Consider the following 26,278-nt stretch of genomic DNA (forward strand, 5'->3'; position numbering starts at 1 on the left):
GAAAACACAAAAATAATCTGTCTGAAATAAGGATTTGTGTAAAAATAAGGGCTTGCTTGGAATGAGAGTAATTATTAAGAAAATAATGAGAGCTAAAATAAGAAGAAATAGGAGGAGATTGGTTCTTTGTGGTGGTTGTGAAGGGTGGAAAGAGAAGGTGGGAGAGGAATTATTACTTTCATATGGAGGTAATGCATTTCTTATTTACTTGAGGGGAGAGGTAGGGAACAATTACTTCCTTAGTGGAAGGACTATTACACTATATTTCTCCATTTCAATCCATTTCTATCTCCAACCCCCATCCATTCCCTCTATTTTTTAGTTCATTTTAACTCTATTACTCCCTTAATTATTACTCCCAATGCAAGCAAATCCTAAACGTAAAGAATTGGTCGGCTAATATATACTCCTATAGTCCTATCACAAAATCTTATTGAAGACGACGATATCCGTGACAAGCTTGTAACGGACACCATTTCCTCTCACAAAATGCCCATAAGAGGTGAGTGAGGAAGCACATGAGGGTGGTCCACCTTATCCCCTTTCCCTCTTTATGAGAGGTCTTTAGCTTGTGACGGACTAACGGGATTAATTCGTCACAAACAAGACGCTTTATAGTCATATAAACCTACCTAAAACAAGAAAGTATAGCAAATCATAAATGTGTGATAAACCCCATTAATCACAATCACGTGGCATACCTTCATTTGCTCAAACCTTCAAACACGGGGATCTTTCTGCACTAGTACGGAATAGTTGAATACTACACTACTTCTGTAGACTGTAGTACTCTTGTAAACTTGTAATAAAATTACCCTTTTTCCAATTGTTCAATTCACTTTTTTCACTTCTAAATTTCTTTCAAAGTTTCAAACTTTGAATTATTTGCTTTTGTTTCTGGTCCAATTCACTTTAATTTACTTCATTTTGGAGCATAAAGAGATCTGCTTTCACCTCATATTGTTCAATTTTCAGGTATATTTCTCCAAATTTTGCTCAAATTTTACAATTTATTGTTAAATTTGAGCACATTGTTGTTTTTTGGGTGAAAGTTTGGAATTTGAGGTATTGGGTTTTGTGGGTGTTAAATGGAATTTGTAGCTCTGAGATTTTTATGTATATTTAATCACAAATTCTTGGTTAAGACCGTCATAAGTTAAGACGACACTCACACCCGATTTTGATTGACATAATGCATTAATGCTGTTTATTTTTGTGTGGTTTTGGGGTGAAAGTTTGTATCTTTGAAGTCTTAGCCTGTGCAGTGTTTTGTAAACTTTGAGAGCTCAAAAAAATTGATGGATTCTCCATGAAATCGAACTCTTGAGCTGTAATTAAGCACTAAATTGTGTTTATTAGGGATTTTTTTAGTGAAAGTTTGGAGCTTTGATGTTTAAGATTGTGAAATATTCAGTGATTTCCACTGAATTTAGGCTAGATAATCTGGGTTTTCCATTTTTTTTTATTGTTGTAAATTTCTATATTTTTCCAATTTGTGCTTAATGCTGTGTTTTTATTTGAGAATTTTGAGGTGAAAGTATGGAATTTAAGGTAAAAATTGAGTAATTTTAGTGAATATTCAAGGGTTTTGATTTTGATTGATGTCCTTATATGTTAGGGTTATTTCAAAACTTTTTCCACTTTTGTACATTTCTGGTAAGGGAATCCTAAAATGTGGAACAAAAGGAAGTACTGGATAATAATTCATTTTGGCTTGATTTTGTAATGGGGTTTATTTGGTTGTTTAAAAAAGGGAAAATTGTATTTGAGTGATGTATTCACTTTTTTTGTGGGGATAGACATGCCTAATAATGCTTGTCTTGCATGGGTTACTCCTACTTTCACAAGAAACCCAGTTAAGATATGGTGTTTTTAGGAACATTTTGCCAGGATTTTTTTTGACTATATTGATGGGATGATTTTTTTATTGTTTGTTCAACTGCCTATAACACAAGGGTAAGGCTGCGTACATCCGAGTATCCGACCCCCTTACCCTGCAATTTGCGGGAGCCATTGAGGCACTGGGGTAATCTTTGTTGTTGTTGTCGTCAAGGTGAATAGTTTTCAAACTATGTTTTGTATCTTTAGATTATGTAGGTTAATCTTTCTTTATGGTGTATGCTAATTTTGTGGTTTCTTGTTATAATTAGAATTTGAGTATTTTTGAAGACACTAAGAAAAGAGGTACACATAGCTAAAATGGACCAGTATGAGATACTAGAGCAAATTGGGAAAGGTGCCTTTGGTTCGGCCTATCTTGTGAGGCACCGTCTTGAAAAGAAAAGGTCAGTGCATCTTCAACAATAGACTTCATCATTTTCATTTTTGGGGTTCATCTGGTGTTCTGGCGAATTTTCTGCAATGTTGATGTCCTTTTTTTCTTTCTAGGTATGTTATGAAAAAAATCCGACTTGCTCGCCAAACTGACAGGTCTCGGAGGTCTGCTCACCAGGAGGTCAGTGTTTCACCTTTTATTTGGCATGAGAATATAGAGGACCTTTGAATATTTGAAAGTTGGTTATAATGAAGTAATCTCTTAAATTATCAAGCTCTTAACTAAACTGTTATTAGTATTAGTTTCATACTTAACACTGAATGGATTTAGCTTCAGTTGTGCCACATTAGAGGTGTCACATTAGACTTACGGTTTACTATAAGGATGCTGTTTTCTCTTGTCCTTTCTCCGATATTGTTCAAATTTCTCCTATGAAGCGATGGTCTAGTGACTCTAGTCTATATGAATTTTTTTGACTTTTTTTGTGTGTGTGGTTAATAACCATGATTTATTCTTCATATCCGAGAACAGAAAGAGCTGATTTCAAAAATAAGGAATCCTTTCATTGTGGACTACAAGGACTCCTGGGTTGATAAGGTTAGTGGATGCTCCTTTATATATCTTTCCGAAAGATTGTAACTTGACTAATCATTTGGTTTCATGTTATCTAATGTTTGATAAACATCACCTGTTCCGAATTCAAAACAACATGCACTAATTAATGTTCTTCTGTTGATTTTTGCTGTATTGGATCGCAGGGTTGCTATGTCTGCATTATTATTGGTTATTGTGAGGGAGGGGACATGTAAGAAATCCTCCTTATGTTATATACTTGTCTTAACTAATAAAGTATTTGACCCCACATAACCTTTTTTTTTTTTTTTTTTTTTTTTTTTTTACGTTTCTTAATTTTTTTTCTTGTTTATGTGCGTGTAGGGCAGAAGCCATTAAACGAGTTAACTGTATTCACTTTTCTGAAGAGGTTGGTGGTCAGCTGCCCGTCTTTCTCTTGCTGGAATGTTACTGCTTCAACATGTAGATCTAATCATCTTTTGACCTTTGTGTAGAAACTTTGCAAGTGGCTAGTTCAGCTTCTGATGGCACTTGATTACCTGCATCTCAATCATGTTATTCATCGAGATGTTAAGGTCAGTCTTCTTTACTATATCTGGACATTTTTCATTGTTGTAACCTATACTACCCGAACTCGGAGAAGAGCGTCAATCAAACACGGGACATATACAAGTGTCGTACTTGAAAATTGGAATGACTCAATTCTGTAGACACATGGGCCTTGGTCCTAAAATGAGGATACGGGTGCGAGGACACGTTCTTGCATCAATATATATACACAATTGAAATGCGTGTTGTGTTTCTACAGCGAAATGAGCGTTCTTGTAGTCAAATGGGGAGATATTTGTGAACTAAGTCTTGGAATCCTTACGTATCATGCAAAATTATTCCTACAAACTGAAGTGACAGATTGGTAAGGGTTGGGTACGGGGACTAGACACAGCTACAACGCTAGAAGTGAAGAGTCAGTGTAACATAGGCTGCAATTCTATCATGTACTAATTTTGTTTGTTGGTTTCATCAGTGTTCAAATATATTTTTGACGAAAGATCAGGACATTCGTCTAGGTAAGCACCTCATGCTTTCAGCTGATGGATTGAAAATGCTTTTGAAATTGTTTTTCGAGTTCATTGGTTGGCTAATGGTAGCTGTTGGATGCAGGTGACTTTGGTCTAGCCAAACTATTGACATCAGTTGACCTTGCTTCTTCTGTAAGTAGTTTGCTACTTACATGTGTCATGAGCTTCTTGCTGATAGCCTGATATGGGTCATTGATGCACTCCAAGTTTACAATATTTTTTTTTGATATTTTGTTATTGCAAATATAGTGTCTTGATCTTACCTTGTTCGATTCCAGGTGGTTGGAACTCCATGTTACATGTGTCCTGAACTTCTTGCTGATATACCTTATGGCTCAAAGTCTGATATTTGGTCATTAGGTATGTTGAAGTTGCTATGCATATACCCTTGTTGACTACTCCGTATTTGGGTTTCGATCGTCTTTCTGTTTCATGGGTAAGTCTAACTTGACATTTGTGTTCTCCAGGTTGCTGCATATATGAAATGGCTGCGCTGAGACCTGCATTTAAAGCTTTTGTAAGTTCCCTATTTTCTGTTCAGAAATTAATCTGTGTTTTATTCTTTCTGTACTGTTACGGTAAGAGAGATTTCCATTTTCAGCGGAGCTAAAGATTCACTATTCTTTGGCTCTGGATTATGATGAATAAAGCAAAATGATTCACATTCACTAAACTAACTGCACTTCTGTTAATGAAAAAAGTCAAAGTCAGTCATTGTAATCTTCGATGCAGTTTTTATTATTGGTCATTGGAAAAACAGCCTCTCTTTGTTGTCAACACACGCATAAGACCGCGTACATCCAAACCCTCATACCTCGTCGTTGGCACTTGGGAATTTTGTTATTGTTATGGGAAGAAATCATACAAGGTTGTAACATGTTTAGCGATGCAAAGATCAAGGACGATCTTAAGTTTAGAATATGCTTTCGGTCACATTGCCATTTTCTTATTTCTTGTGATATAATTTCTTCCTTGATAATGCTGTCATTTAGCTTATCCTTCACGGTTATGCAGGACATGCAGGCATTAATCAACAAAATAAACAAATCAATTGTTTCTCCACTTCCTACCATGTATTCTGCTGGATTGTAAGTGCTGTTTCTTTTGAGAACAGTTTCACTCTTCCTTTCTTTGTGTAACTACAGTTTCCATTATCGGACAACAACCTATGAATTTGTAGACGATCATGACAGTACTTAAGATTCTTTTTGCTTTTACCTGTGTTTGCAGTGGGTAAATTATCGATTTGTTTTCCTTTCATTTTACAGTCGAGGCCTTGTCAAGAGCATGCTGAGGAAAAATCCTGATTCGAGACCCAGTGTATGAATTCTCACTTCATTGCAGATTTCAGTCATAACTCATAATAACCCACTTTTAACCCCACACAGCTAGCTAAAATGAGAATAGTTGTAGAGTAGTTCCTCTTTTGTTGTTTAGGAGGGTTTGGTTTACTAGCTCCTAGTAGAAACTCTGTCCTGACCTCGAAAACCTAATTCTTGCATTGAATTACTTCAGTATCACTACTACTACTACATTACCTCATAGGCTTTTGCTTATCACACAATGAACCGATGAGGAAATGTACGCAGCTTTAATCCTACATGAAAAGTTGTAGACTAGAGAGAGACTATTACTGTGTGATTCGTAATGCAAGATCCGTAAAAAAATTGCTGACCGACTGCTAGGTCTGCTTCTTTATTTTCCTTGAGAAGTGCAAGCACTATACATTTCATTGCCAAATAGCAAGTTATTGGCACCACTCAAACTGGAATAATCTTTTGTTTACAACTGTACTCCCTCCGTCCCGGTCATTTGTTGTACTATTCCATTTTGGTGTGTCTCAGTCAATTGGTGTCCTTTCTATTTTAGGAATGTATTTGATAAACAATTTGATCATTCACACTCAATTTGGTCCACTTGTCATCATAATTGGCTCCCTCCTCTTTTCTTGGTCTTTGTGCCAAAACCAAAGGACAACAATTGACCGGGACGGAGGGAGTACTATTTATGGATGACTAGTAGTGAATTTTTGGCTATATTAGAAACGGAAATTTCATGCATGAATGGTTCTGATTCCAGTGTTTCTGTTTAGGCTGCTGAGCTTCTCAAGCATCCTTGTCTTCAGCAACATGTTCTTAAAATAAATCTCAAGTTTGGTAACCCCAGAAGAAACACTATGCCAATATCTCATTATGATCATCCAAGGAACACTCGATTCCTTGAGGCTGACGAAATTCAAAAGCTTGTTGATAGAGAGAGACGACGTTCATCATACAGTAATGACAGGTTTCAGAATCCCAGCATCTCTGAAGCTGGCTTTGACTCCCCATATTCTCTCAAACATCAGCAAGACTCTTCTGGTTATTTTAACCCAAAGTTTCATGAAATGTCTGTTGGTAGTGTACATAAGGAGATTGACTTTGACAAGTCTGTGGTTGCAAAGGTTTCTGCTGTAACTAAAACACCGAGGTTGTCAACTCCTGCAAAAGGTTCTGCTGCTTTCAGAAGACTTTCAACGCCCTCTAAGCTCCCCACTAATCCTTCCAAACGTATTGCGGTAAGTTTACTCATATCCATGATCTTTATTTCACCCCTGGTCTTATTCCCCTCGAAATTACTGGCCCTTGACTGGTTGAAGTTAACCTTGTGTATTTCAAACTCTGAAGTGGTGTTTTTCGATTGCTTGTCTGAATTCTACGCAGCTTCCCGTGTCACAAACCCCCCCTACCCAAGTTTCAAGGCCAACTCGTAGAGCTTCCCTTCCTCTGTCAACTGCAAGCAACAAGCGTATAAACCAAGACCCTCGGTATAATTCCAATGTGGGTTTTCTTCACAATGTTGAGTCTCCTGATGTATCTGTCAACGCGCCACATATCGACAAAATGACAGAGTTTCCGTTAGCATCTTCAGAGGACCCTTTATACCCTATACACAAAACTTCATCAACTTCTGCTCAATGCTCTTCCACCTCACCACCAAACCAGGCCGTTAACCGACCAAAGACAAAAGACAAGTGCATGGTGCAGAAGAGAGAAACAAACAAAGTCCATGAAACTTCTGAGCAAAGTCAAAATCAAGTCAATTGCAATGTCTCAAGCAAATCATCGTCAGATTCCCACAGACGTTTTGATACTTCGTCATATCAACAACGTGCTGAAGCATTGGAAGGATTGCTCGAGTTCAGTGCCCGACTACTACAACAAGAGAGATATGACGAGCTTGGTGTGTTGTTGAAGCCATTCGGCCCTGAGAAGGTGTCTCCTAGAGAAACGGCTATTTGGCTCGCCAAAAGTTTCAAGCAGACTGGAGTGTAGCCAGGCGACTGACTGATCGACTGACCTGACTAACTGACCTGATCTGACTTGACCCGATTGTCTCTATTCCACAAGAAGTACTGTATATTGGCCGTCTGTAGCTGTGTTTCCGTAGGTAGGTCTTTCCTTGTGCCGAAAGGCAGGGAGAAGTAGTGAACTTAGGTACTAGGATTGAAGTCCTTAAAGAGGGACATCAGTGTCTTCTGTACAAGGTTGTTTGTTCACTGAGTTTTTTCTATGATTTTGTATTTTGTGGACCTGTTGTTAAGACATTGTAAAATCTTTGTAGATTGCTGAGTGGATTGTGAAAGCAAGTGAGTTGGTGTCATGGGATGGTTTTGAATTCGTACTATTTTGTGTTTTAGATATTGAAGAACGGCAAAATGGTAAACAACCCCCTTAAGTTTACTTTTATGTGAGATTAAGCCCCTTAAGTTTGATTTGGAGTAAATAACCCCCTTAACTTTGCTATAAAGTGAAATCAAGCCCTTTTTATTTTTCTGGTCAAAATCTCACCGGATTTTTCAATTTCTCACCAATTTCTCATATCGGTGTACATATTAGGTATAAATTTCTCTCGGATACCTTTACTTTTTCATTTGTGTGCTCCTTTCATCAAGTAAGGCCGGTGATGATGATCCTCAAAAACTGTCGAGTTGTTTGCCCGGTAATCTAAGATCAAATCCATGGTTTGCCAAATTGGTCTTCCCCTCCAAAATTACAAATTAAATTGTTCAAGATGCAGCTTTTATTCTTAGCATCATTCAAGGGTGTTTGTAGGGAAAAATATGTTGTACGACTATTGAGTGTGCGCAATTACTCGAATTCATAATTATTCTTCATTCACGCATTTTAGTCGGCATTTTGATTGTTAATTGATGGGGCATATTCTGTGCCCGCTGACCAAATCAACATATTGAACGAGGTCAAAGATATCCACAGCAAGCCAATGACAACCTACCAGCCGATGACTTTTGACCGGCCACAGGTCTCGGCATGGCAACCCCTACCGGGCACATACCGCGTACTCATATCCAAGAACCCTCGGCATGGAGTCAACCAGGCTCGCCGGCCTGGTTGAGGTCCCTCGGCCGAGGGTAGATCAGTCTTTCCACCTGCTACGCCACTTGGCCCACTTGGCCACTACGTGACAAAAGGTGAAAGTCTATAAATACTCCTCAATCCTCATTGAGGAGGTGATCCAGGATCGAACCTAAGAACCACTTAAATTGGTATTATCTCTCTCATCTCTCTACAATACACGTCATCAAGCAACATTCTACTTAATCACAATAAGTTCCGACTTGAGCGTCGGAGTGAGTACGCTTGGCACAAAGCCAAGCCCTCGGTTGCTCATTGTTGCGGAGAGGCCGAGGAGAGCGATCAAGGCTAGAAGAGGCATTATTCGACAAAGCTAGCGTGGTAAACAAACCTACTTCGAATTCATACCGGAACAATTGGCGCCGTCTGTGGGGATACGAGATACTAGAAGCTAGTCATTCCCAAAAAAAAAAAAAAAAAAAAGAAACCCACCCAAAAAGCTAAGAAGATGTCAAAAGAACAAGAGGTGTTTCGCAGAATCAAGAGCCCCTCCACCCGGAGGATACCGTCCACAGTGAGGTTGTGCGGCCCTCCACCGGCCGGATAATTCAACCGGAGTTCGGGATGCCAATAATGCCAGATACGCCACTGCCCGCCGACCAGGTCACCGTCATGGGGCGTGTGGTTGATGCGAAAGAAAGTGACGACTCTGGACTGATTGTCGGCGTGGCGGCTCACACTGTCACACCGACAAGAGCGGCGGGACCCGTCCAGGAAGCTAGGGCCCAAAAGGTGACTCAGAAACCCGAACGAAGCACTAGGAGAGGCCGAGCCTACCAAGACGGGGGAGCCCGAGAGTGTCGGTGGTAGAACTAAGCCCTTCCCGCACTCGCGGAAGGACGATGTCGCCGCGACGCCCACGAGGCATGCCCAGGACGAGCGAAAGGAGTCCGACTCACCGAGTCGGAGAAGGAGTCCGACTCACCGAGTCGGAGAAGGAGTCCGACTCACCGAGTCGGAGAAGGAGTCCGACTCACCGAGTCGAAGAAGGAGTCCGACTCACCGAGTCGGAGAAGAAGCCCTTCCCGCCACGGGGAGAGGGGCCGGACTAGGGATGCGAGGAGCCGATCGCCGCGTGTCATTAGACACGTGGTCGACGACCCCTCGGTGCCTCACGTCCTAGAGACCAGTGCCGCCAAAGCTAAAGCTACCGTCTATATCATACAAAGGAGAGGGCGACCCAACCGATCATGCCGAGGCTTTCGAGTCTCACATGTCGGTGTGGGAGCAACCCGACGAGGTGCAGTGCCGAATTTTCCCAACGACCTTGGTTGGAATGGCGCAAAGCTGGTACAAGGGGCTACCCGATGGGTCGGTATACTCCTATTCCGACCTAAGAGACGCGTTTTTGGCCCAGTACTCTACCAATAAAAGGAGAGCCGTTGAGACATCGGATCTCCTGACCATCAGGCAGGAGGGAGGCGAGTCACTCCGAAGCTATGTGAAGAGGTTCGATGCCAGGGTTCAGCAGATTAGGGAGCTGAACAGCGAACTAGCGGCCTTCAGCGATGAAAGGCCTCCCGGAGGGGACTTGAAAACGAGCTCATCAAGTGCGGTGGCACGAGCCTTGAGTCCGCCAGGAAATTGGCCGACCAGGCCATCAAGGTCGAAGACTATCACAAAATATGGATAGGCCACGGCGAGGCCGGGCACTCAGAAAGAAAAAGCCACCGGGAGGACAAGCCGGATGAAGCGCGCCGTGACAATAATAGGTCGCGGACCGACAGGCCCACCAGGAAGCGAGAACCAGCAGGACGGGGAGTTCAGTCCGTACTACCATAAGAAGTACAAAGATCACACCCCCCGGTCGTATCGCCGCCGAGGTCTTCTCCCTGAGCAGAAACGAGGGGCAGAAGTGGGAAAGGCCCCCCAAACCTAGGGGGGACGGTGACACGAGCCTGTACTGTGAGTACCACGGCCACACCGGTCACTTAACCAACGACTGCCGGCATTTGAAGAATGCCATTGAAGAGCTGATCCGAAAAGGGAGCCTCGGCAAGTATATTGCCGGAGGCCAAAAGACTAACACCGGTGGCTCAGACAAAAAATCCGTCTTTCAACGAATAGGAACAATTCATGTTGTCATCGGGGGAAACGAGAACGGCGGATCCGCTCACGGGCACAAGCGGCACCTGAACGAACTGTATCAGGCCGTCAACTTCGTGCCCACTGCAGCGGCCCGCGCTTCCAACATCCCGAACATAACTATTGGGAAGAAGGACTACGAAGGAGTCATCGCCCCACATAGCGACCCACTCGTAGTCCACTTAGACATAGCTAACCACCTGGTCATGAGATGCCTGATTGACACGGGTGCTTACACGAACATCATGTTCAGGGAGTGCTTTCTGGGGCTCGGCCTGAAAATTGCGGACCTTAGCCCATGCACCAACCCATTGTACAGCTTCTCCGGGGCAGGCTTGGTCCCCCTGGGGACTATCAAGTTACCAGTGATGTTCGGCCAGTCCGACGCGGCCAAGAATGTGATGTCCGAGTTCGTGGTCATCGACGGCTCATCCGCATACAACGTTCTCATCGGTCGTGTCACCCTGAGTGAGGTCGATGCTGTAATGTCCATCCGGGCCCTGACACTGATGTATGTCTCGGACCGCGGGGAGGTTCATAAACTCGTCTCAAAGAACGAAAAAGACGAGGTGGTCAACGTCCAAATATCGGCCAGAGGATGCAACATGCAATCCTTCAAAGTGGCAAAGAAAGAGGAAAAAGGGAAGAACCCATCCTTAAGACAGGAGGACGAACCGATGAGCACCAACCACGTCGCCATGGTCGAAGGGGCTGAGACCGAACAGATAGAGATTGATCCAGGACGCACCGTGACTGTCGGTGTCGGCCTGGAACCAAAATTCAGGGCCGATCTCCTAGACCTGCTGAGAAGGAACAAAGATGTCTTTGCATACTCGGCCGCCGAGATGCCAGGTGTAAGCCGGGAGGTCATCGTTCACAAGTGAACGTACTCCCGGCGCCCGCCCGCCCTGTGAAGCAGAGGATGAGAAACTCCTCGGCCGAAAAGGAAGATGCCGTCAAGGCCGAGGTTGATAAGTTGTTAGATGCAGGCTTTATCATCCCTTGTACATACCCTGAATGGCTAGCTAATGTTGTAATGGTTAAAAAGTCATCAGGGGGGTGGAGGATGTGTGTTGATTTTACGCAACTTAATAAAGCGTGCCCGAAAGATTGCTACCCCTTGCCTCGGATAGATAGCCTAATAGACGCAACGGCAGGCTACACAATCCGAGCACTGCTCGACGCCTTTTCAGGATACCATCGGTATTCATGGCAGAGGAAGACATGCCTAAATGCGCATTTATCACCATACACGGCACCTACATGTACAAAATGATGCCGTTTGGTTTGAAAAATGCCGGCGCGACTTACACAAGACTGGTGGACAAAATATTCCAAAATCAAAAAGGGCGAAACATTGAGGCCTACGTCGACGATGCTATTGTCAAGAGCAAGTCCGACGGCGAGCACCTAGCCGATTTACACGAGACATTTTGTTCACTAAGGAAATACAAGATGAAGCTTAACCCGACAAAGTGCAACCGGTGTCGGGCCAGCAAATTCCTCGGCGTGCTTGTTAGCGCCGGGGAATTGATGCCATCCAGAGAAAGTCCAAGCAATTCTCGACTGCCGGAGCCTAGGAACCGCAAAGAGGTTATGAATCTTGACCAGGAAGGATGGCGGCCCTTGCCCGTTTTATCTCTCGGCCACCGACAAGAGCACCCCTTTCTTCAAAGTGTTGAAGGGGAATAAAGACTTTTTTTGGGGGAGGAACAAAGCACGGCTTTCAAACAACCGAAAGCCCATCTCGCAAACTCTCCCGACCCGTCCCACCGACGCCTGGGAAACGCTATACCTATACTTAGCAAGTAACCTCGGCCACGGTCGGTGCGTGATCGTCGAGAAGAAAACAAGCAAAGAAGACCCAATATACTTTATCACCATACACTGTTGCCGCCGAGAGGAACCCCCCGATTGAAAAAGCGCCTTTGCCGTGGTTGTTGCCGCAAGGAAGTTGAAACCCTACTTCGACGCACATCCCATGACGGTCTTAACCGACCAGCCGTTGGAAAAAGCACTGGAAAAATTCGAACAATCAGCGGACTTATCAAATGGGCGGTGGAGCTATCGGCTTCGGCATTCAATACAAACCAAGGCCTTCGATAAAAGGCGGTATTTGGCGAGACTTCTTGGCCGAGTGCACGTATCGGGAAGAATCGTGTCCCGGCATGTGGGAGGTATATACCGATGGATCCTCCACAACGAACGGCTCGGGAGCCGGCATCCTTATCATCAGCCCAAACGGGGACGAGTTCGAGTACGCTTTGAAATTTACCTTCTCGACCTCAAACAACGAATCCGAATATGAGGCAGTGATAACCGGAGTTGAGTTAGCCGAGGCCGTGAGGCAGAACACATCATTTTGAAACGGACTCTCTCTTGGTGACTAACCAATACGAAGGAGAGTACGAAGCTCCGGACGATGGGATGGTAAGATACCTGGAAAAGGTAAAAGCTGAGACCTCAAAATTGAAGTCATTCAAAATGCGACACATCCCGTGTCCGAGAACAACCGGGCCGACGCTCTCTCAAAGCTGGCGGTTCAACCATAAAGAATATCACCGAACCGTCTTTGGTGGACATCGAGAACGCTAAAAGCATTGACGAAACCATCGGCATGGTGTGCGACGTGGAAACCGAGACGACATGGATGACTCCGATAAAGGGGTATAAACTGTCAAATGAATTACGGAGGACCGCAACCTCTCACAAAAGATAAAGAGGATCGCAGCAAGGTACTTGGTGTTTGAAGGAGAGTTATATAGGAGGTCCGCGACAAGGCCACTCCTAAAATGTGTCGGTCCAGTAGATGCGGAGCTAATCTTGTGAAATACACGAAGGCATCTGTGGTCATCACATGGGGGCAAGAACACTAGCCCACAAAGCTCTCCGAGCCGGCTACTTCTGGCCCACCATGCTTGAAGATTCCAGAAACAAAACCAGAAAATGCAACAACTGTCAGATGCACGCTCCGGTGATACACGCACCTTCCCGAGACTGCAACGCAAGTGCTTAATCCCCTTCCCTTTGCACAGTGGGGAATGGATCTACTAGGGCCATTTCCAACGGCATCCGGAGGAAGAAAGTTCCTAATCGTCGCCGTCGACTACTTCACCAAATGGGTTGAGGCCGTGGCAGGTGCTGAAAGCTGCGGCGGCGTAAGAAAGGTGATCCGGGAAAATGTCATAACTCGTTTTGGGTTACCCCAAGTCGGGTGTTCGACCATGGCCGAGAATTTTGGAGTGACACAATAATGAGCTGGTTGGAAGAACTCGGCATCAAATTTGCATACTCCTCCGTCGCCACCCCCCCAGAGCAACGGACAAAGGGCGGGCGACCAATAAAACGATCCTCAACGGCTTGAAGAAGACGGTTGAAGACCTCAAGGGAAGATGGGCGATGAGCTACCGGCGTTCTATGGTCCCTCCGGACCACGGAGAAAGAAGCACGGGTGCGGTCCTTTTCACCTAGTCTACGGGTCCGGCGATCCTGGATTGAAGCAACGGTGCCAACATTCGAACGGCCACTTTTAACCGGATGAAAACGAGGAAGGCCTAAGAACCTCCCTGGACCTGGTCGAAGAAAGCCGAGATACGGCACGCCTCAACTTAGCAAAGTATATCGAGCCGAATGAAAAGGGCCTACAACCGAAGAGTCCACAAAAGGGACTTAAAAGTAGGAGATCCGGTCCTAAGGAAGTTTGCCACCAACAAAGGAAACATCCATGGCAAGTTGACGGCCAACTGGGAGGGTCCCTACAAGGTAGTTGAAGAAATGAGGCCGGGTACATACCGGCTGACGGACATGGGAGATGTACCTTTGATGAGCCATTGGAACACCGACAATCTCAGAAAGTACTTTGTATAACAGCGGAGTTGCCCAAAACAATTGTTGGCACCCCAATGCATATTCATATCTAATGAGGAGTCATCCAAGTTTTTCATCAAAGTGTTAACCCACCCCAATCAAAAGGCATACTAACATATGTACACAGCAGACAGAGCCAAAACCTCGATCATCCCGGCCTTTAACGGGAGTGACGGGGGGACGAGCCGATATGCTAACACATGTTCAAACGCGGTCAAAACGTAAACTCCGTTGCCCAGAATCTGGCGGGAAGAGACGAGTGAAACGCGATCGCCTCGGCAAATTAAGACCGAGCTTAAAGACGTTAAACACCGTTGAGATACGCATTCTAACCGCTCGGCCAAGCCGAAGGTAAAAACGAAAAAGCGCTCAATTAATTAACGCAACTGCCCTCGGCAAATTAAGACCGAGCTTAAAGACGTTAAACACAGTTGAGATACGCATTCTAACTGCCTCGGCTAAAGCCAAAGGTAAAAACGAAAAGCGCTCAATTAATTAACGCAAGAAGACAAGTGAAGGAATAAATCAAAAGGCCTCGGCCAAGCCAGAGGCAAAGCAAGCAAAATCTCATTAAGGAAAAGATAACGAGTTACAAGAAGGAGAAACACAGACGACGGCCGTCCCCTTTGGGATAAGCCAAGACTCTACCTACCAAGGTCTTACAAAATACAAGGAAAAGAAAAAGCAAAAGGCTGCCGAGGATAAGGCTTCAGTGCCTGCTTCTCGTCCTCATTAAGATAGACATTCCCGGCGTCCATCTTATTCTTGCCCTTGGGGATCATCTTCTCACGCTCCCCTTTGCTCTCGCACCGCAAGTTAACGTGGTGCTCAAAAGACCGAGGCAACGGATAATCATCTGGGACCTCGACATACACCCACCGTTCCTTCCAGCCCTTGCAAGAGGTGAGCTTAGGCACGGTGAGATAGCCTGGCTCGATGCCGCACGCTATACCACCCCGGCCACCTTGAACATTCATTCGAAGAAAATGAATTCGGCGGAATAAGTTTACCGTTGGGATCACCCCCCCTGACGACACGACGCCACACGAAGCCGACTATAGTCCTAACGGCCAAAGGGTGAAGCTGCGCCGCTGCAACGTTCATCGCCTGAATGATGGAAGAGACGTACATATTGAGAGGAAACCGGAGACCATACTCCAAGTGCCTCATATATACGCCGATGTGACCCGGGGGAGGGCAACAGATGGCCTGGCCCTCTCCAGGGATGACAATGTTGTACCCCTTGCCAAAAAAGAAGTGCTCTTCGAAAAATTCAGAACCGGAACAGCGGGCGAGCCCATCGGTCCAAGCACGATTGGGGCGATGGTGCGGTTATCGTAATGATGCAAGGCTGCCGCCCTCTCCGCACCGGAAGGATTCCTTCCCTCATCATCGACATCATCTTCCCACACTGCTCCGAACTCTGCGGTCAACTTCGGGGAAGGAGACCTAGGGCCCCTCGACCTTAACGGAATTGCGGCTACCACCTCCTCCTCATCAAAACGCGACGGGAAACCCCCCGGCGCACGGCATCTTGGGACCGGCATCGAGAAGACATGGTTCACAACAATTACTTAAACAAAACAAAAAGTTGAAAAGGTTTTTCGGTTTACCTTGAAGAAAAGTGCTACGCCGACGTAAAAATTCTGAAGATCGGAAAAGAGGGAAAGACTTGGAATTTTGGAAAGAAGAAAATTTTTTAGAATGAATGAAATTATTAACCAATTTCATTCATTGATCTGGTATTTATAGGCAAAGGCCCATAAAGGAGGACCAATCAAAACGCAGCCCATAAAGCGTCAGCCAATCAACGAAGAGACACATGTCAGGCATGCGTACACGGAATGTCAATCGACGCAACAGTTGAATGTCAATCAAAGCAACAGTAACCAAGCGTCTTCAACACGCCCCTTCATATCCCTTTGCCTATTCATCTTCCTCAGCAAAACTCCTAAAGTATCTATTCTCCAAGCAACACGACTAACCAAGCTAGGCAAAGACGGCGGGGGCACTCAAAAATACACAAGCACTCTCAACCTTGGGTCCGCCGCAAGAAGAACCTTCTCTTCCACATTTTGATGTCCTTTACACATCCATGTGGAGGGGGATACGGTACGGCTTTGTACGAGAAAAAGCGGGCAGAAAATTTTCACTTGCAGAATATACACTCAAAGATACATCGGAGCCCATACCACGGCATAGACTACGCTGGGGGCAAATTGATGGGGCATATTCTGTGCCCGCTGACCAAATCAACATATTGAACGAGGTCAAAGATATCCACAGCAAGCCAATGACAACCTACCAGCCGATGCAGCTTTTCGGCCTGCCAGCCTGGGTCTCGGCATGGCAACCTACCAGCCGGGGCACATACCCGCGTACTCATATCCAAGAACCCTCGGCATGGAGTCAACCAGGCTCGCCGGCCTGGTTGAGGTCCCTCGGCCGAGGGTAGATCAGTCTTTCCACCTGCTACGCCACTTGGCCCACTTGGCCACTACGTGACAAAAGGTGAAAGTCTATAAATACTCCTCAATCCTCATTGAGGAGGTGATCCAGGATCGAACCTAAGAACCACTTAAATTGGTATTATCTCTCTCATCTCTCTACAATACACGTCATCAAGCAACATTCTACTTAATCACAATAAGTTCACTGACTTGAGCGTCGGAGTGAGTACGCTTGGCACAAAGCCAAGCCCTCAGTTTGCTCATTGTTGCAGGAGAGGCCGAGGAGAGCAGTCAAGGCTAGAAGAGGCATTATTCGACAAAGCTAGCGTGGTAAACAAACCTACTTCGGAATTCATACCCGGAACATTAATATTAAGAGTATGATCATGTGTTTTTTAAGACGCTATAAATATTGCGGTACATCTACATGTATAAAGTACTAAGGAGTGAAATTTATACCTAATATGTACACCGATATGAGAAATTGGTGAGAAATTGAAAAATCCGGTGATATTTTGGCCGGAAAAATAAAAGGGGCTTGATTTCACTTTATAGCAAAGTTAAGGGGGTTATTTACTCCAAGTCAAACTTAAGGGGCTTAATCTCACGTAGAAGTAAACTTAAGGGGGTTGTTTACCACTTTCGCGAAAACCGCAAAACATTAAATTGAAGTTTTTAAAAAATGAAAATATTTAAAGCCATTTTTACCTTTAGATTATTCTGAGAGGATGCCCCAAAATTGAGAAGTGATAAAATCGTAATCTATACTCTCTCTATTCAATTTTAAACATACCATTTCTCTTTTGCATGTTTGCCAATGCACAAATTGTAGTGTAATTGTGTAAATATCTTAAATTTTACATTATAAAAAATAAAAAATGTCTGATATTCTTATTGTAATTATAAAGGTGAATTAAACAAGATTCTACATAATTGTATTTTTTCTTATATTTCGCTCATAATTTCGAATATTCCATTCTTTGACAAATAGTGTAAAAAAAATTGGGGTGTTTGATTTTAAACGAAACAGGTTTATGTAGGTAATTTATTTATATAAAATTGGTTCAAATAACAAAAGCAAATAAAAAACAATTTATTTGAAAATAAAAATAATATTCTATTTGTGGCAAAATAGAAAACAGCAAAAATGACCATAATTTTTTTTATAGTCTAAACAAATTATAGATATCAAAATACTTAAATAGGTAACCAAATGAGTTTGGTGTGGTGGTTGCTCACTTCATCCTTTAACCATGAGGTCAGGGGTTCGATCCTTAATAGGCATGCATTCTTACCCCAATAATCCGACATAAATTCCAACTACATACATATTTTTCTTATTTTTCTTAAATTTTAAACCTTTTTTTTTAAGTTGTTGTATCAGATAAAAACGTATTTTTCTCAAGATTAAATTTAAAAGAACGCGAAAAAAATGGCCAAAAAATGGAACTATTTAAAAAATAATAGTCCCAACACCGCAACATTGAAAATTTCTTACAACCTCAATATAACGATTACAATCTAAACACACTCTTTGAATAAAAAATTGGTAATAAACGATAAGAAAAAATAGTTTATATAATAGAAAAATATAATTTCGGATCGGATCGGAAATCCAAATGTTTTAGTTCTAATATCCATATCCGATCTAAATACTAAAGATTACGCATACGATATCCGATCCAAACATATAACTTTCAGATCGAATATGGATCAGATCTTAGATTATTTCAAATAATCAGATTTTTTGCTCAGCCCTACATAGAGTGGTGTGGTTACAGCCCTTACAGGTCAAAATAAATTGCCACATTGTTATATCCGACACTTGGGAGCCCTGCCCATCAGCCCAATGCAATATAACCACTTGAAAATGAAGCGGTTATTCTAATCTATATATTCCGTATATTTTCCCTCCATTTCCTTCCCCCTTCTTCAAACATTTCTCGATCATCATGCCTTACATTTGGGTCCCCAAATCTCAACTAAACCCTAACCCTAACCCTAAATTTCCCCCAATTGCTCAATCTTCATCCTCAAATCCTCCCAAAATCAATCGCAATAACAAGAACAAACGGCGAAACAAAAATCGGAAATCCAAAAACAAGAACAAAATTAAACCTAATTGGCTTGAATTACCTGAAGATGTTTGGTCCTTTATTTTCTCCAAATTGTATACAAGTGATATAATCGAGTATGTTCAGAAAGTTTGTAGAATGTTCCGAAAAATCTGTGTTCAACCTTCTATGTTTCGAGTTATTGATATGACTCTTCCTGATGCTTTCATGGATTTGGATTTTGATGCTAATGTCATGACTCGGTTCGCTGTCGATCGAAGCGCCGGTGAATTGGTTGATATTTACGTTGAATCGTGTTGCGATGATGATACCTTGTTGTATATCGCCGAGAGGTATATAATTTAACCTCAATGTTTCGTTTTATAAGTCGTTTTAGCATTTTGCGCAAGAATTTAGAATAAGCATTGAAAATGTTACTATATTGGTTAGGTATAATGATTTAATTGTTTGATTTTCGAGTTTCGAGCTGTTAATTTGATAATTTGCCGTGTGATAATGTTTGTGTTGATGTGTATATAGGTCAATGTGCTCTTGATTTTGACTGCTTGTGTTTCTCTGATATTATTGATTGTTGATATTGTTGATTGTTGATATATCAATCTAGAGGAGTAGAGTGGTTCCGTTAACAGTTGAATACTCCTCCCTCCCGGTCAATTATTGTCCTTTGGTTTTGGCACAAAGAACAAGGAAATAGGAGAGGGACCAATAATTAAATGACAAGTGGAACAAATTGAATGAGAATGATCAAATTATTAATCAAGTTCATTTTTAAAATAGAAGGGACAACAATTGACTGAGACAACAAAAATGGAAAAGGATAACAAATGACCGGGACAAAGGGAGTATTATTGATTGTTGATATATCATAGTAGTTATGTCAAAGAGCATGTCAATTTAGGGCTTGCTTGGAATGAGAGTAATTATTAAGGGAGTAATAGAGCTAAAATGAACTAAAAAATGGAGGGAAGGGATGAGGGTTGAAGATAGAAATGGATAGAAATGGGGAAATATAGTGTAAAAGTCCCTCCATTAAGGGAGTAATTGTTACCCACCTCCCCCTCCAAGTAATACTTACCTCCATATAGAGGTAATAATTCCTCCCTCACCTCCTCTTTCCACCCTCTTCAACCACCACAAAGCACCAATCTCCTCCAATTTCTTCTTATTTTAGCTCTCATTACTCCCTTAATAATTACTCTCATCCCAAGGAAACCCTTATTGTCAGATAATAGGGGCCTCGAGGCCCTTGGCTCTCAACAGACCCGATTTCCATGTCATTTGTTCTTTATTTGTCTATGCTACCAGCTAGCTTCATTTTCCCGTGGACGAGTTTTTTACTCTTTGGCTTTCTGTCATGCAATTATAGTATGACGCCGTCACTTTTCATGAATGTAGCATGCAATTTTCTCCAACGAATGAATAAATTATAATCATACTCGTATATTACTTGACCAGTCTTTCTGTTTCATCTGTCCTTTCTCACCTTGTTTGAGACGGGGGGACCTTGGGGCACTAGCGCAATGTTTTTTTTAATGACTTCCATTATTATTCAATGTGTTTAGTAAGAAGTTTTTTGTGTTTTCACCTCACTTTAGTTTAGATTCTCAGATGGATAAACATTCCTACATCATTATTATAGGCAAATAATCAAAATAAATAGAGAATTGTGTGTTAAGTTGGGTTGGTTTGGAGTGAAATGAACAGATGAAATGAACAAACGGATTTAGGCCTACATGCTTAATTGTGTATATAAGGCTCTAACAATGCTGTGGAGCTGTTCCTAATACTCACTAGTCACTAAGGCATCTACAACGGCATTTATGCTCCACATCATTCAAGTAATCAAGTTCTTGTTTTCGATTGTTCACAATCAAAACCTTGATGTTGTTTTCCTTTAATGTGAAGCTCTGGCCGTATTCTCAAAGTCGATTTGGTCTTATACTCTTATCAGTTCATATAAGTTTTTATCAAGTCAATGCTCACAAATTATGTATCATTTTTTTCTTCTTCTATTGATTTGAACATCTGCTAATCACACAATTGCATTACATTGTATTTTTGAGGTGCCGATTATTAAATATCTAATTATATATCCATTTTTTCCCTCCGACTGATGTAACAGGTCTAAGAATTTAAAGCATCTGAGACTTGGACATTATCTGCATATTTCCAAAGATGGATTAATCCAAGCCGTACAGAAGCTCCCTATGCTTGAGGAGGTAGAGATTATTATTTGTAAATTCCCCGAGGACACTTTTGCTGCTCTTGGAGAGGCCTGCCCCTCACTGAAATCATTCAGCCTGAACGATGTTGGTTCTAGGCGCCGCCGTTTTCGCAACGATGGTAAAGCCTTTGAAATTGCTAGAAGCATGCCTAATCTACGCCGTCTTCAACTAATTGGGAACTCTATGACAAATGAAGGCTTAAAAGCTATTTTAGATAAATGCTGTCTTTTAGAATCTCTGGATTTACGAACTTGTTTCAACATTGATTTATCCGGGGATTTAGGTAAAAAGTGTGACAAGATTAAGCACCTACGACGCCCGAATGATTCGACTGCTGATTATGTTCACCAAGCTTGTGCTTATGATGACCAAGAGGAAAGTGAATATGATTCTGATGACAGTGGAATGAGTGATTTCTTACCGGAATATCTCGATTACATGGATTTTGAAGATTACGATGATTATTTCGAGGATTTTGATGACTTTTCTGTCTTTGATTACTTTGGTGGTGGCTTTCTTGGCTTTGGTTCCTCCGACTCAGACTGATTCTCCAGGTCTTTCTGGTCTGATACAACTGCAACCGTTTTGGCGACGTCTCTCTCTTTGATATTTTGGCGGTGACTTTCTTGGCTTTGATTCCTCCGACTCAGACTGATTCCTCACATCATTTTGATATGACGGTTCTGCAATTACAACTGATTTGGAGCTTTTGTTCGTGCTTCTTAGCCTCCTGTGCGTATCCAAGGTCCAGACAGTGTGTATTTTTCTTTCTGAAACATGGTGGTTTTTAGTTTTTAGGAATTACTATAACAGAATATTTTGTGCATGTCATCTGTTCTAATTCTAAAAGAACCTTGTGTTAAATGCAGTTTGCTTGAATATTCCAAAGGTTTAACTTGATAGTGCCCTTGGATATCAGCACTGCACTTCAAACTGTTCTGAGAAACTGGTCGCTCTTTTGTTATCTGCGACGTCTCCATGGCCATCAGTCCATCACAGAAGTCTTTTGATCCATGCTTTAGCCGAAACACCCATTTCTGAGTTTTGGCTGATCAGCTCAGTTGCCAAGGTCAGAACTTACCTGTTAAGAACAATTCTACTTTGTGTCTATTAGATTGTCCAATTGTCCGAACACATAAGCCAAATGGCAAGTGTCTGGGGTTTAGCTAGTGTGCTCCACCACGTGTTCCTGCAGTCATTGTCTCTTTTTAGATTGTCCAATTGTCGGAACACAAAGGCCAACTGGCAAGTGTCCGGGGTTTAGCTAGTTTGCATTTAAAGGTCCCGACTGCATGCTCCTGCAGTTCTAAAGTAGATTAATGTACATCGTGTCTTTTAGATTGTCCAAACTTCAATTGTCCGGGGTTTAGCTAGTGTGCACTTAATCAGGTACCGACTGCTGTTCCTGCTTCATAAAATAAATCGGTCTACATCGTGTCTTTTAGATTGTCTTAGCTAGTGTGCAATTATAGGTACCGACTGCGCATTCCTGCAGTAATAAGGTAAATCAAGATGCAGAGTAGTAAAAAAATAGCCACAGCTTTTAAGTAAGTCAGATACAGTAAGTGAAATTCCTGAAACAGAGTCAAAATCATGTCAAAGGAGGAGTTTATGTAACTCGGTAGCACAGTGTAGCGAGATTATGTAGCTCGTTTAGGGATGAACTTATTTGTACTTTGAATTTCCTGTTAGCAATTTTGGAGCTAGCGGCTATTGATTTGCTATAGAACACACCCCCTCCGCCCTCCTTGTCTGCCTAAAAAAAAGCCAACTGTTTCTAGTCGGTCCGGATTCTCTCCATTACTCGAAAAGAAATGGATGTCCATTGCTTTTAAACGGTGTAGATCAACTCTCGGGACGATCTAGTGGTTGTAATTATTTCATAAAAATAATGTTTAAATGAATGGAGAGAGAAAATATATTAGAATAAGAGTGTATTAGAGAGATAATGGAGAGAAAGTAATGGAGAGGATTCAAATTCGTTTATAGTGCAGTGATTTTTCTGTTGCAAATCAGTGGGAGAGCCAATTGGTTTACTTACTAAAGTTGATTTTAAGTGGTGGACCTGTGTTAAGTTTGTACTCCCTCTGGTCATTTGTTATTTTTTTTTTCTTGGGGTATCCCAGTGAGTTGTTATCCTTTCTATTTTAAGAATGAACTTGATGAGCAATTTGATCATTCACACTCAATTTGTTCCACTTGTCATTTAGTAAGTGATCACTTTTTCTTTCCTTGGTCTTTGTGCCAAAATCAAAGGACAACAAATGACCGGTACGGAGGGAGTACGTAGTAATTTAGCAATATTTTGGGTGAGGCTGTTTTTCAGCGTGAATTTATGAACGGTAATACTAAATAATCGGTATTGCTTTTTTAACATACGAATTTTACCTTTTTACATACGTCATTTACAATGTTACCCTTGTCATTTCTTCATCCTTAACCAAATCAATTTTTTTTTCTGCCTTCCCTAATCCCCCTTCACCCCTAAATCACTACCACCCACCTCCATTCACCACCACCGGTCACTCCACTCGCCGGAAACCCTTACTCCGGCTGACCCCACGCCTGCCGATCTCCGTCAGCCTCCTTCTGCCATGCGCTCCCCTCCCCCTGCAACTGCCGGCACCCTCCCCCTCCCCCGCAACCCCCCTCCCCCTGCTACTCCGACCACCACTCCACTGATCTGACGACCCTTCTACCGCCCTCCCACTGACCCGACAACCTTCCTTCCTCATCCCACCCGACAACCCCACACTCCCCTTCCCTCCTCCGAGCACCACACATTCCCCTTGCTCCGACCACCATACCTCTGCTCCAAACACCACCGTCCACCGTCCAACAATCAAATCACCATGCCTTCCGCCATCAAACATAATTGAAGAACTTTTAAGTATTATAAATCCTAATTTTAGGAGAAAATAATTAATAAATAATAATCAAGTTTTTAATAATTGCTAAATAAAATAATTACTTCACTAATTGAAGAATTTGAAAATTGTAATCCATTGTTCAAGTTTTAGAAGAATTAGGTTTTAATTTTAGGGAAAATGTTTTGTTTAGATTTAGGAAAAGGGTAGAGTTTGGAAACTTTATGAAAAAATGTATGTGAAAGAATAAAGTCCGTATATGAAAAAGCAATATAAGACAATATTAGTTCCGTGTTTATAAAATTGGATTCTGCCACATGTTTCAAATTCTATGTGGTATATGGAAGTTTCAATACACCAAGTGTAACCGTATTATCTTTCAAACGAGTATTCTACCGCTGCATACGAGTTCACGTAATTCGTAACAATCTAGATATCTGGAAGTGGACTGGACTAGTGACTAGTGAGTAGTGACATTATTTCCCTCCTTGTCTGCGTTGATTGTTAGAATGCTGAGTGATAGTCTACTAGACTATTTGGAAGTACGAGTAATATTTTACTGCTATACTCTAGTATTGTAAACTTCTATGTTGGATATGACCAATTATTTTAGTCTTTCCAAATGTCATTTCTCATTTGCACGACTATTTGTCTATGTGACCGACATGTGTCCATTACATTTGTGTTTATTTGGCAGTAAATATCCCTTACAATAGGTCTTGGTATAGACGGGTGGGGCGAATAGACGGGTAAAGACCTCTAATAAAATGGGTAGGGGGGACAAGGTGGGGCACCCCCATGTGCTTCCCACTTTTATGGCAAATGGATATTTTGTGAGGGAAAATGGTATCCGTCTATACGTATAGACGGATAGTTCCGTCTATAATGAGAATTTGTGTATCCCTTAAGACGGCATTTTAAGACGAGTCAAATATATACCACTTGTGTATATAAAGATGCATAGGAAAAAACAATATATTTGTCTTATATACAGTTATACACAAGTGGTATGATACTTAACCTGTTTTAAGCTTAAGACGGATAATGCCGTATTAAATGAGAATTTGAGTTTATTCAGTATGCTAAATCATCAATAATCAATAGATTAGTTGGTCGGAGTACCATTTCATAAAGAAAATATAATCATTTAGCATGTGTTATTAATGATCTTTTGGATATGATTATACCCCATATGCAAAATGAAAACGTCTGCATTATATATTCACAAAACCTAATTATAGTAATTGGTACGGAATAACATACACCTTTTAAAAATAAATTTTCAAAATATGAAATAATATATTTAAATTTGTTATGAATTTTTTGTCGTAAAATTATATTTTTAATTTTACAAAAAAAAATTGTGTAAATGAAGAAAAATTCAGTCAAAGTATCATCCCTAAAATCAGTAAAAAGTAGATGTTAATATGTCAGCAATAAATTGAATTGAAGAGAGTATTAATCGATCATCAAAGTCAACATGATTGATTATAAATAGGATGATTCTCTAGCCCTCCAATGGAGCACTCTAATCTTCATTCATCGTGTCTTTAATACATACCTTCTAGAATGTAACATTTTCGGTTGAAGGTAATAACTAGTCGTTGTAAGACGTAGGAATTTGACCGTTTTCCTTTATTGTAATACTCAAACCTAGACCTTATCCCGTAAAGCTTCATAAATCACTCTTTGTTAAAAATATTTGTATTTTAAATTCTGACTCGTCTCTAGTTTATTTATCAAATAGTTTAATCCCAAAATGAGACAAGATCCTTCAATTCTTTAAAAAATTGAGGGTTTATTTCCTATATAATAATCATATAATAATGTAATATCCTTTATATTTCATTCGTTTTTTATTTTTATGCATAAATATAGAACTGTTAAATTGTATTGAAATACCGATCAGAAAATGAATCGTTCATTTCTTTTTAGGAAATATTTTATTATTCCTTTATTTTTATGTATAAATATAGAACTGTTAAATTGTACTGAAATACTGACCAGAAAATGAATTGTTCATTTATTTTTAGGAAGGGTTTTTCTAAAATGTGCCCTAAGGGCACACGTTAATAACATATTATGGTAAGATTGACAACATATTCTCATGAGATATTCAAGTATAAACTCATTGTTACTATAATTAGTGAGAATATATTGTTATTCTTACCAAATTAAGGTTATTAATATATGCTCTTAAAGTACATTTTAGAAACACACTTTTAGAAATAGAGAGAATTGTATTCCAAAGCTCCATACATCTTATCTTGAAATAACTATCTACCAGAAAAAGCGTGAGTATTAGTATGCTCCTCCATACTCAAATCACATGTAGTGGTCTCCAATAAAATCACGCCAATAATAAGT

The 26,278-nt window shown here is 41.5% G+C and overlaps 2 protein-coding genes across 4 annotated transcripts; both read left to right on the top strand.

Annotated features, from left to right (window-relative positions):
* The first annotated feature begins 657 nt into the window (after positions 1-657).
* Positions 658-7,569, top strand: LOC141653036 (serine/threonine-protein kinase Nek2-like). Of its 2 annotated transcripts, none has more exons than XM_074460672.1 (15): positions 658-975; positions 2,151-2,285; positions 2,389-2,455; positions 2,807-2,872; positions 3,034-3,080; positions 3,212-3,257; positions 3,343-3,423; positions 3,873-3,915; positions 4,010-4,059; positions 4,206-4,287; positions 4,395-4,444; positions 4,942-5,015; positions 5,196-5,247; positions 6,020-6,484; positions 6,630-7,569. In XM_074460672.1, the coding sequence occupies exons 2-15, from the start codon at positions 2,200-2,202 to the stop codon at positions 7,239-7,241; spliced, it is 1,821 nt and encodes a 606-aa protein (XP_074316773.1). In that variant the 5' UTR covers positions 658-975; positions 2,151-2,199; the 3' UTR covers positions 7,242-7,569. The 2 variants fall into 2 exon arrangements, with proteins under 2 accessions (XP_074316773.1, XP_074316774.1); XM_074460673.1 differs by lacking the exon at positions 658-975 and adding an exon at positions 1,772-2,053.
* An 11,056-nt stretch (positions 7,570-18,625) lies between these two features.
* LOC141653037 (F-box protein SKIP19-like) lies at positions 18,626-22,023 on the top strand. Of its 2 annotated transcripts, XR_012547323.1 has the most exons (3): positions 18,626-19,151; positions 20,942-21,789; positions 21,914-22,023. XR_012547323.1 is itself a non-coding variant. In XM_074460674.1 (2 exons), exons 1-2 carry the CDS (start codon positions 18,697-18,699, stop codon positions 21,588-21,590), a joined length of 1,104 nt encoding a protein of 367 aa, XP_074316775.1. In that variant the 5' UTR covers positions 18,626-18,696; the 3' UTR covers positions 21,591-22,023. The 2 variants fall into 2 exon arrangements, 1 of the variants encoding a protein (XP_074316775.1); XM_074460674.1 differs by having other exon boundaries at positions 20,942-22,023.
* Positions 22,024-26,278: the final 4,255 nt, after the last annotated feature.

The sequence above is a fragment of the Silene latifolia genome, chromosome 4 (genome assembly GCF_048544455.1).
Source record: "Silene latifolia isolate original U9 population chromosome 4, ASM4854445v1, whole genome shotgun sequence".
Taxonomy (NCBI): domain Eukaryota; kingdom Viridiplantae; phylum Streptophyta; class Magnoliopsida; order Caryophyllales; family Caryophyllaceae; genus Silene; species Silene latifolia.